Here is an 11,455-nt window from a genome sequence, read left to right on the forward strand (position 1 = left end):
TAGTATAACATGGACTGAGGAGATTTCAGTGCCTTTAATGTCCTTAAAAATAACACTTTGAGAAATTATTCAGCCATACATTGATTTTAAAGCTTTGTCTAATTGGAAGTGCAAGGAAATGAAACTGGCAGCCGATCTCCATGTGACAGAAAATAGTTAAAATATTAAAGCAATTAATAAAAATTAGTGTGACAGCAGTCAGATAAATTGATTTATTCAGTGAGTCAAACATTAACCAACAAAAATATCTAAGAAATGTGGGTTTTTGTTGATGCTTGTTTGTTTGTTTGTTTTGTCAAATTTTAAACAAAAAAAAAATCCAGATGTAAACTGCTGCAGTTTCCACACCTTGATCTGTTCTAGAGGCTAAATTTATCTAAAAGGAAACACACTGCTCCCACCAAGTGGAAGAAAGATGTACTGCAACAAACATGTCAGAAGCATTTTTTTTTCTTTTTTTGTATTCACATGAAAACACTTATTTTACTTACAAAAATATGCGCACATATATAAATATATTTTCAGCTACTCTCTTTTTTTTAAATCTTTAGTTTTTTTAAGCCTTTCATTTCACTCCTGCTCCTCTTTTTTATCTCGGTCTTCAGCCTTTTTCATTCCTTCCTCAGATTCTATCTCCTCACGTTTCTCTTCTTTCTCATTTCCAGGTTCAATCTCAGCTCCGTCACCTTTCCTGGGTCTGTCGTCTCCTTTGTCTCTGATTCTCTCCTTGCTGTCTGCTGTTTCCTCTCCTAGACTATCTGAGCTCTTCAGACCTAGTTTATCTCCCTCCACTGCTCTTTCAGTCTCGTCTGTTGTACTTTTAGTGCTCTCTCCATCCCCTTCCTTGGTCACATCGTCATCATCGTCCTGTCCCTGCTTTTTCGCCTTGACATTTAAATCTTTCTCTTCCTCTCCCTCTGCCTCCTCTCGCTCCCACTGGGCCTCCCCTCCCACGCCCTCCTGCCTGTCCTGAGCCCCTTCGCCTGCTTGTCCATCATCCGGGGGCCGAGGCTCTGACGCTGCAGCCTGAATCTCCAGCTGCTCCACTCTGGCCTGCATCTTGCAGTTGCTGGACTCCAACTCCGCCATGAGTCGAGACAGTTTGGTCTGCAGGGTTTCCACGTTGCCCTCCAGCCTTTTTATCTTGGCCTCAACCTTCTCGGCCTCCTCCTCCACTCCCTCCGCGCTCTCCTCCAGCATGCCCATCTTGACGAGGATCTGGCGGCCTTTCTCCTCCAGGTGACGTTTGGCTGCAGGGAACTCAGACAGCACATCTGTCAGGTCTTCTTTAGACAAGCTGAACAGGTCAGAGTGGCCGATGCTTTTGATGTTGGCAGTGCGCCGATTGCCTGACTTGTTACCTGAAGGTGGGAAAAATGGGGGATTGCTTTAAGTCCTAAATACAATACTTAGAACAAGTTCTTGTTTATTGCCCTTTTACCTTAATGCTTATGCTTGTGTCTGTGCTCATTTGTCTGTTGTATTAGCAAAATATCTCATGAACCACTGAACAGATTTTAATAAAACTCTCAGGACATAATTACTGGGTGTACATCTACAAATGATTACCATTTAAAGTCAATCCAATTAAAGATGACTGCCACAGCTAAGCAACCTATAGCTATAATTCAGCCAATTTTTCCACACATTGAGCTAAAATTTGGTGTGGTACTAGCCGAGACTAATTCACAACACATACTCTATGCATTACATATGGCACAATATATTTGCTTAAAGCTTTGTCAGTAAGTGCTTACGTCAACCTTGTTTGCCTGTTAGTAAAATATTTCATGTAGTCCTCATTGTTTACAACTGCGGCTGATATAAACTCCATCAAAGAATGCTAAGGGTCTGTAGTTATATAGCAGTATTACCCTACATGTGTTGCTGTTTTTTCCTCTTTCATCCTGAATTGAAGCTTTGTAGTAAGGAGAACACATTAACTGATATACTGTGTTTTAAGGAAATCACAAAAGAGAATCTTTACTTATTGGACAGCAAAACTACGCAGCATTCTGATCAACTTTGGCCAACTATTGGCCAAAGCACTGACTTACAACTGGAATACATCGTGATTATTATTATTTTTATGTTGGCCTCAATGTGTCTGTTATATAAAACTTTACAACCCAACTTGACTACAAGACTGACTGTGAGGAGATCGATTTTGTTGGCATGGTGCCACCTAGTGATCAACTCTGGTCAAGCCTCCTGCCACTGAGCTGTTCCTAATTAAAATGATTTAGGTTTCTCTCTGTGCAATAAGTATATACTGTATATTTCTTGTATAATGTGCATGTTGTATGGCTTCTGAAGGTACTGGTTTGTGGTGGTGGTGGTGGGAGGGATACATATGCAATTTAACTTCATTAATCTGACATATTTAGGATAGGTCCACAATTCATAATCTAATTGAAAGTTCAATGAAATTCCAGATTTTGAAGTAACATCATTTCAACATCTTCATCAAAGGTTGTACCTCAAACTCCACTTCTGTGTTTTTCTTTGATAGTTTAAAAGCATTCAGCAGGAACTGCTTGAGCTGAGATAGCAAACGCACATGTGCAAAGCGCAAGTCTTACCTTTGATGTTGAGGATACTAATTTCCCCAAAGAAATTCCCCGCGCTCAGAACGGCGAATTCTGTAACTCCGTCATCTGCTACGACTGCAAGTTTTCCCTCTTTGATGATGTACATTTCATGGCCCACATCTCCTTTCCTGCAGACATACTCTCCTGGGCTGAACACCTGCAGCATGAAAGGCGAGACAAGCCTACACCTCTGAGCAACAGTTTCTAATACAAATCTACAAGCAAAGAACATGACGTGAAGCCCTGAGTCACTGCATGTATCGGGTGTATATGCCTGTTAAAATAACCCTTAGAATAATATTAAAATTAAATATGCTCCTTTTATGCTTTATATTTAAGTTTTGGTCATAGAGTAGTAGTCAATAAGGGAAATTTTCTCTAGCAAAGGTCCAGAATATAAATATATTTTTTAAAAGATTTATTGACACCCACTCTGTAGTTGTCTTTCCCCACCATATTGTTTTTGTTTGGGTTATTTTTTTTTTCCAGTCCTGTGGGTTGGCAGCTTCTCTCTGCAGAAGGAAGCTGAGGGAAAGCCTGAGCCAGTTATGGGATCGCACCATAAATGCTAGAAAAGCCGCCTAAAAATGAAACTGTAAATTGTACACTGTAAGAAAAAAAAAAAACAAAACTGTGAAATTTATACAGTAAATTACCAGCAGTTGTTGTTGCCAAACTGTCAGTGTGAAAAGTATACTGAAAAGTTACATTACAGTATACTTTTATGGTAACCACAAATTTCACAGTGAACAACTGTTGTTGTTGTTGTTTTACAGTAAAAATGCTATGAAAAAATATATTATAAACCTGTTTACTGTAAATCATGTCAAAACAAACAAACAAAAAAACATTCTGTAACACTAATTACAGTCTCCCAGTAGAAAAGCTGCACAGTTTAAAATCAATGTTCAGCCAGGGGTGGGCAATCCTCGTCCTCGAGTGCCACTATCCTGCATGTTTTATTTGTTTCTCTGTTCCAACACACCTGATTTGAATCAATGGGTTTCTGCAGAACATGAAGAGGTCATTTAACCACTGAATCAGGTGTGTTGGAGCAGGGAAAGAAGTAAAGCATGCAGGATAGTGGCACTCGAGGACCAGGATTGCCTACCCCAGGCCTAAAGTAATTACCATAAGTTGTAAAAAAGATGCAATGCTTAGAATAATTTACACCCCTTCACAAACATGCATATATATACACACTGTACATACACGCAGCCAAAAGTATTTGATCTCTTCCCTTCACACATATATCCCTTTCTTAACATCCCTTTCTTAATGAATAGGGTTGAACATGATGTTGGCCCACCCTTTGCAGCTATAACAGCTCCAACTCTTCTGGGAAGGCTTTTCACAGGTTCAGGAGTGTTTATGGGAATTTTTCACCATTCTTCCAGAAGTATATTTGTGAGGTTAGACATTGATGGTGGACAGAAGGCCTGGCTCACAGTCTCTGCTCTAATTCATCCCAAAGCTGTTCTATCAGGTTGAGGTCAGGACTCTGTGCTCATCCGTGTCTTTATGGACCTTGCTCTGTGATTTGACAGGTCCTACCACTTTGTGACCGAGTGGCTGTCATTCCCAATCTCTTCCACTTTGTTATAATATCACTAACAGGTGACTGTGGAATATTTAGTAGCAAGGAGATTTCACAACTGGACGTATTGCACAGGGGACATCCTATCATGGTACCACAATGTAAGTCCCTGAGCTCCTGAGAGTGATCCATCCTTTCACAAATGTTTGTAGAAGCAGTCTGCATGTCTAGTAGCTTGATTTTATACATCTGTTGTCAAGGAACGGGGAGAAGGAGGCGAACCCAGAATGCAGACGAGGTTAGTGGGCACAGGTGAAGCAATTAGTAGGACTTGAGGGAGGTGTGGATGGGCATGGCAGAAAGGCAAAAGAGTGACTGGGGAGGAGTGGATAGTGACAACAACCGAGAACAAGAACTGAAACAAAACCTCAAACAGAAAACAAGATGAAAATAAAACAAAAACCATAAACTGAAATACAGAAAACCCAAATCCCTACACCTGTGGCCACGGAAGTGATTGGAACACCTGAATTCAATGGTTTGGATGGGCGAGTGAATACTTGTGGCAATATAGTGTACACGCACACACACACACACACACACACACACACACATATATATATATATATATATATATATATAAATGCATTTGCCCATCTTCAGAAGTTGGTGTAGCATCTAGTGTCTATCTGTTTGTTTGTGACTGAACAGACCGATTTATAGTGACATTCTCTGTTGCATCTAATACACGTAAAGGGTGATTCTCACTGAGACCGTCTTGGACTTTCTCAGCTCCTTTTTTTCTCACCTCCTCTGCTCTGTCTGACATTCAGGCACCAGGCCACATGGATGGCTGCACAGCATTCCCAAGTGTTGGTGTTGACGCTGCACAAATTAATGTCTCTCTTGCTGTTGCAGACCATTGTTAATTATATATACATGCATATAAACATCACCAACCCAAAGTGAGTATGTGTAAAAAATATTAAAAAAAAATAAAAATACTGGTGACCTCCTGACCTGAGGTGTGAGCTTGAGAACCAGATCCTCCAGCAGACTTTTCTCGCAGCTCTGGAAGATGGTAACTTTAGAGAGCGTGGGAAGGTGGACGCTGACCGCTATCTCTGTCCTCATGTGTAATGGCAGCTGCTGCAGGATTTCTATCTCTCTCATGATCTTCTTGTTGATGTGAAGATGCTGATACCAATTATCAATGCGATGTCGGAGCTCCTTGCTAACATGGTGGCTTCGCAGGTATGCTTTTACCTAAATTAGAAAAACTTGACTTTACTGTGAAATTTAGTCAAAGAATGTTTTGTTTCTTTCCTAACAGTCTTCCAGCTTACCAGCTCGTGGTTAGGAAAGAAGACATTATCCCGGTCTCTCAGGCTAGTGATGACATTGCCAACATTACCAACAATCGACGCAAACACCAGCACAGCAATGAGCAAATCTGCAATCATAAACAAGTACTCCTCCTCCCTGTTTGGAAGGGGAGTGTCTCCTACTGTGGTGAAAATCTGGGCAGAGAACCAGAAGCAGTAAAAGTACTGACGCCGCATGGAGGCAAACTTTGGGTTGCTGATGTTTGGGTAGACCCAGCGATCACTTCCAAAGCCAATGTAGTTGGACAATGCAAAGTAGAGACAGGCATTCCAGTGGATCAGCACAAAGATGTAGATCATGAGCTTTGTAATGCGGAAAGTATTGGGGTAGGAGGTCCTTGTCTCCATGCGGTCCAAGGCCTCGTTGAGGCGCGAGATACGCAGCAGGCGGTTAACCCTCACTAGGGGAGTTTCAATGCCAACGGCCAAGTACAGGAAGTCGGTGGGCAGGAGCGAAGCCAGGTCCCACAGGAAATGCTTAGAGCGCAGGTAACGCTTCCTCAGCCTGGTCAAGTTCTTGATCAGGATCCCTTGATCCAAGAAACCTGTAAAGAGGAAAAAAACAGGGAAGGAAAAAAAAAGCCAGAACCAAAAGGACTCTAATTCTGGGATTTTTCAACAAGACATAATCCAAGTTTAAAACTCTGGCATGAATGGTGGTGTGCGATACGCATTCCATCAAGGAAAGCCAGGTCTTTAGGTTGTTTTTGCTTTCATAGTCTATTTTCACTTTAAGCACCAACTTTTAGGTTCTCAATTTTCAGTTGAAGTTTGGACACAAAATGAGTTATGGTTCGTTAAAACCATGGATTAGCTTAAAATGCCACTCTTCATTCAGGTTTTGTGTATTTATTATGAATCATCACTCTAACACCCTTTTTAAACAAGTATTTCTTTCCATTCAAACTTGTTGCATCACATCTAAAAAAGCATGCCTGTGCTTTTCTCCAACCGTTTGTAATTCAGACATCTTACGCCGGGATGGAAGAGACTCTGGGCCGTTCCTGGCAACATTTTATATCGCACATTTCTTTGACAGATGACAGATATGGTGGTATATAAAATCAAAAGATGGCTCTGTTTTCTCTGCCCAAGGGGATGATTTCACGTCACAAACAAACAACAGAAAAGATTCCCAAGTTTACAACTAAAACTGTTCCATGATTCACAAGAAGTACTTCATGAAAAGCAACTTTACGCTGAAAAGCTATAAAACAAATCTTATTTAATGTCTATCAATAAATAAGATTGGAAGGAGGTTTTCCAAAAATTGAAGTCAATACTTTGATATCAGAAGCTATAATCAATCTTAATGCTCAGGCTCATTTATGTAAATAAATATAAATTATTTTAATTTTACTGGAAAAGACTTTTGTAGTATTTTGTTTAACCTGCCCCATGAATGTTCAGGCTACAGTATATCAGCCTTTTGCTGGCAGTTTATCACCTGCCAGCAAAAGACAGGCAATAATGTTTTTGTCTGTGTTTGTGTCTGTCTGTTATCAAAGTATCTCATAAATCACTAGACAGATTTTAATGAAACTTTGAGAAACTTATCATTGGAGGTACATCTCCAACTGATTAACTTTCGGAAGCAATCTAGTTCAAGATGGCTGCCACAGCGAACTTAACTTAAAAAGGACAAAATTGTCTACAACTCGGTCAGTTTTACAGATACTGAGCTGAAATTTCACTCTGGCATGAAAGGGCAATGTGCATTTTTTTCAAGGTGTGAAAGTCCTTTTATTATCAAAGCATCTGACATTTAGAAATTCATTCTCATGAAAGGAAAAGGTTGGCTTCTGAAAACTACTGACTCTATCTGTATAAACGGACGAACATGAAGTGTAGTTACCCGTATGAAGAGTGATGAGCATATCAACAGCATACATGAGGTCGGACAGATAGTCCAGGGTGAGCCACACGGGAAGGTAGCTCAGCGCAATGGAAGTGAAGCACGTCCTGGCAAAATGAAACCAAAACGTCTGGCTGTCAGAGGATGTCCGATCATCACAGCTCATTCTGTGAGATCAGATTCTTCTGTGACATTCATCAAGTTGCAGCGACTTACCTTAAAATGATGATCACCCAGTTGTAAACAATGGGCACTATCATCACCTGCAGCCAGATGTAATAAAAATGTTCTGCTGGATCGACCACCCACTCTTTCCAGCTGAGAGGGACACATACCAAAACCAATCACACAGCAACCACAGAAATGATGGTTCTCTTGTTCACAGAATGACTTTCTTACTACTTGATGGTTATAAGAATCCTGGTCTCACTATATCAATAATGGTAATGTTGCCTGCCTTAACACGGCCCGTTTTACAGCTGTTGAGCTAAAATTTAGTGTGGTAGTAGTTGAGAGTCATCCACAAGTGAGTGGTAACTTATCACTTAAAATGTGATTTTTCAGCTCTGTCTGTCTGTTAGCAAAATATCTCCAGAACCACTGAATGGATTTGAATAAAACTTGCAGAAAGTAACCAGTGGGTGGACATCTACAACTGATTACCTTTTGGAGTCAACCTAATTCAAGATGCCCGCCACACCCAACTGACCTTAGCAAACATAAAAATGGCTATAACTCAGATAACTTGATATATTTTGAGCTAAAACTGGGTGTGGTAGTAGCTGAGCATCATCCCCAATACATACTCTGATTGCTACACATTGTGCAAGATCTTTGCTTAAAACTTTGGCATTCACTGTTGGTGTTAACCCTGTTTCTCTTTTAGCAAAATGTACCATCCATCCATCCATCCATCCATCCATCCATCCATCCATCCATCCATCCATCCATCCATCCATCCATCCATCCATCCATTTTCTTTACCTGCTTCTCCTTTCCAGGTCGTGGATATCATAAACCACTGAACAAGTTTTGGATGTATATCTACAACTGATTAACTTTTGGAGTTAACCTAATACAAGATGTTTGCCACATCCAATCACCTTTAGCCAACACACAAATGACTACAACTCAATCAGTGTTACAGACTTTGAGCTAAAGTTTAATGTGGTAGTAGTTGAGGGTAATTAACAACGCTTAGTGCAAGCGCTACTACATCTGGCAAGATCTTGCAATATTGCATGAAACTGTGCAACGCATTATAACAAAGCTAGACCAAAAATGCCTATAACTCTGTTATTTCTCATCATAAAAATGATCTTAATTTAAAACTCTGGCATGTGATATGCATTTTCTTCAAGAAAATCTAGGCCTTTATATTTTCTATGCAACCATCCGTACAGTTTTCCTCTTACCGTCTTCCTATCAATATTTTCAAATGCAATCAAATATGTACTATTTGAAAAAAGAAACTTGTAATGTAAAAAGTACTATAGTTTAAACTATTTTTGTCTCATGTAAAAACAATTATTACTCTTTTTTTTTTCTTTTTACCTAATCAGAAGTGATGAAAACTGAATTTTCACATAAATGATGGCACACAGTTTCCTTATGGAGCCACTATTGGATATCAGAATGAAAAATGATATAATAAAGATTTAAAATGTAGTTTTCCATCAGAAATAATATTCAGTCAAATAGTTCAGTAGTTCAATACTTACTTGAATTTCAGCTTCAGGTTCAGACAGCTGTTAGGTTTCTCTTCATCTTTAACACCATCCTTTCCTTCACTCATTTTCTGCCCATAATGCCACCTGAGCAGCCTTTGCCACTGGTTACTTCTGTTACTGTTTCCTGGTTTATCCATCCTCCGAAGTTTTAGGCTAAAGCGAGCATTGCCTTTCGCTTTAAAATGTGCGTTCCTCTACAGCTCAGGGGTTCGTATCTGCGTTAGGCACAAACGTACGGTCGACCTGATAACAAACCAGGTCTGCCTGAGCACTGCCTAGTGATGCTGGTCTCCATGGAAGGAAACGACATCAACAGATGCCACAAAGTGCTCTGGGAATTCTTGCCTCCCCTAGAAAACCAAAGAGGTCATTATCTGTAGTGCAGAGGCGAAACCACACGCAGCAGTCAATAAACATACAACATGACGGCTCGTTTTAAACAAAAACTGTAGAATGACACTTGAGTGCTTTCTGTTCACATGCATCTTCTAATTGGGTCCTAATTGGTTCAATAGAAATTAATTTAGCATGTAGATTAAAAATGTTAATCGTAAGTATATTTGTCTAATGGCGATGGAAAAAGACTAACTGCCTTATCAGCAAAAATAATAAATAAATGAAATAAAACAGCACAAAGGTTGTATGCCACAAGTGGACAAAATATGGCCTGAGAGCAACAAGTTCCCTGATTCATCCCATCTGAGTCCTTTGAAAAATAATTAAAAAAAAAAACAACAGAAAAAAATTAAATTTAAATCAGCAAATTATTACTGAATTTGGAGGCCAGACAAAAGAAAATCTGCACTGCCTTTTTACATGTTTACTTGTCCTCTATTTGTGGTTTAGATAAATATATGCCAGAACTTTTTTTCCTTTGCTAAGTTAGCAAGGTCAGTGGTTGGGGTGTAAAACCAAACAAATGATATTTACTTTCAAAACAATAAAGAGGGAGAAATAACTAACTAGAAATATTTCTTCTTTTAAACAAAGAGCTTATGTCTACAGTTATCGTCACAAATGTTGTTTTACAGGAAGTGCATTGGAGTTTTCATCAGAGTATTGTTGTTTCAACCTAGCCTCCTGACCATGCTACAAATGTAAAAGAGGAGAAAACCCTCAGTGTTGTACGAAATATACCAGAACATCTGAATATTTATCGCCCACTGCCAAAAGGTGTGTGTGTGAATGTAATTATCAAAATATCTTATTAACTACTGGACGAACTTTAATGAAACTTTCATGAAAGGGTCATTGGATGTACACCAACAACCCATTAACTTTAAGAGTCAACCAATTTCAAAAAGGCTGGCATAGACAATTGACCCAGGAAAACACAAAAAATGGCTACAACTCCGTTGGTTTTATAGATACTGACCTAAAACCGGGCGTGGTAGTAGCTGAGACTGATCCCCAGCACATATTCTAAGTGCTAAGTGATTGCACAAGAACTTGGTTTGAAATTTTGCCATATCTAGTAAACAACAGGATGGATTTTAATGGAACTTTCAGGGAACAGTCCTTGGGTGTACCTCTCCAAATGATTAATGTTTGATGCCAACCTTATTCAAGATGGCCATCACAGCCACCGCAGTGAAGTTAGTTTCAAGTTGGATATTCGATATTCGAGCTCCGCGGAGTTAGCGGCGTCCAGCTCACGGCTGCCCCGAAACAGGAGCGCTAATGTCGGCCAGCCGTTCTCTGCCGGCCCCTCCTCTCATGCGCGGTGGTTCACTTAGGGACCGTCAATAAATTTTCCTTACCCCTCGCTCCTGAAAAACAAATATTAATATATTTTTTGTTGTTTCACCAACTGGTACAAAACCTTTGGTAAATCATGCTACGAAAATATATAAATGAGGCACAATATATTTTAATCCCATTTGAACCCTTTTATATTTTTTAGATGTTTTTATTGTCAAAATTGATCATTATTCTACAATGGTTTCCAGGTCATGTGACCCACTGACTCAAAATCAGTCTGATATTGTTCTAGTACTCTAAACAGATGTAGCACAGTCCATTTTGTATCATTTGAACCTTTTCTTTATTTATTTATTTTTTTTTTTGGTGAAAATTTATCATTTTTTTACAATGGTTTCCAGGTCATGTGACGTACTGACTCAAAATCAGTCTGATATTGTTCTACTACTCTAAACAGATGTAGCACAGTCCATTTTGTATCATTTGAACCTTTTCTTTATTTATTTTTTTTTTTTGGTGAAAATTTATCATTTTTTTACAATGGTTTCCAGGTCATGTGACCTACTGACTCAAAATCAGTCTGATATTGTTCTAGTACTCTAAACAGATGTAGCACAGTCCATTTTGTATCATTTGAACCTTTTCTTTATTTATTT

At 39.3% G+C, this 11,455-nt stretch overlaps 1 protein-coding gene across 1 annotated transcript; it reads right to left on the minus strand.

The window, feature by feature from the left end:
• Nucleotides 1-123: 123 nt before the first annotated feature.
• cnga4 (cyclic nucleotide gated channel subunit alpha 4) lies at nucleotides 124-10,639 on the minus strand. The gene is made up of 7 exons (XM_017421120.3): nucleotides 9,090-10,639; nucleotides 7,585-7,686; nucleotides 7,369-7,475; nucleotides 5,475-6,058; nucleotides 5,149-5,394; nucleotides 2,583-2,748; nucleotides 124-1,361 (listed from the first exon to the last, which is right to left on the minus strand). Exons 1-7 carry the CDS (start codon nucleotides 9,233-9,235, stop codon nucleotides 571-573), a joined length of 2,142 nt encoding a protein of 713 aa, XP_017276609.1. The 5' UTR covers nucleotides 9,236-10,639; the 3' UTR covers nucleotides 124-570.
• Nucleotides 10,640-11,455: the final 816 nt, after the last annotated feature.

This window comes from Kryptolebias marmoratus, linkage group LG6 (assembly GCF_001649575.2).
Source record: "Kryptolebias marmoratus isolate JLee-2015 linkage group LG6, ASM164957v2, whole genome shotgun sequence".
Classification (NCBI taxonomy): Eukaryota; Metazoa; Chordata; class Actinopteri; order Cyprinodontiformes; family Rivulidae; genus Kryptolebias; species Kryptolebias marmoratus.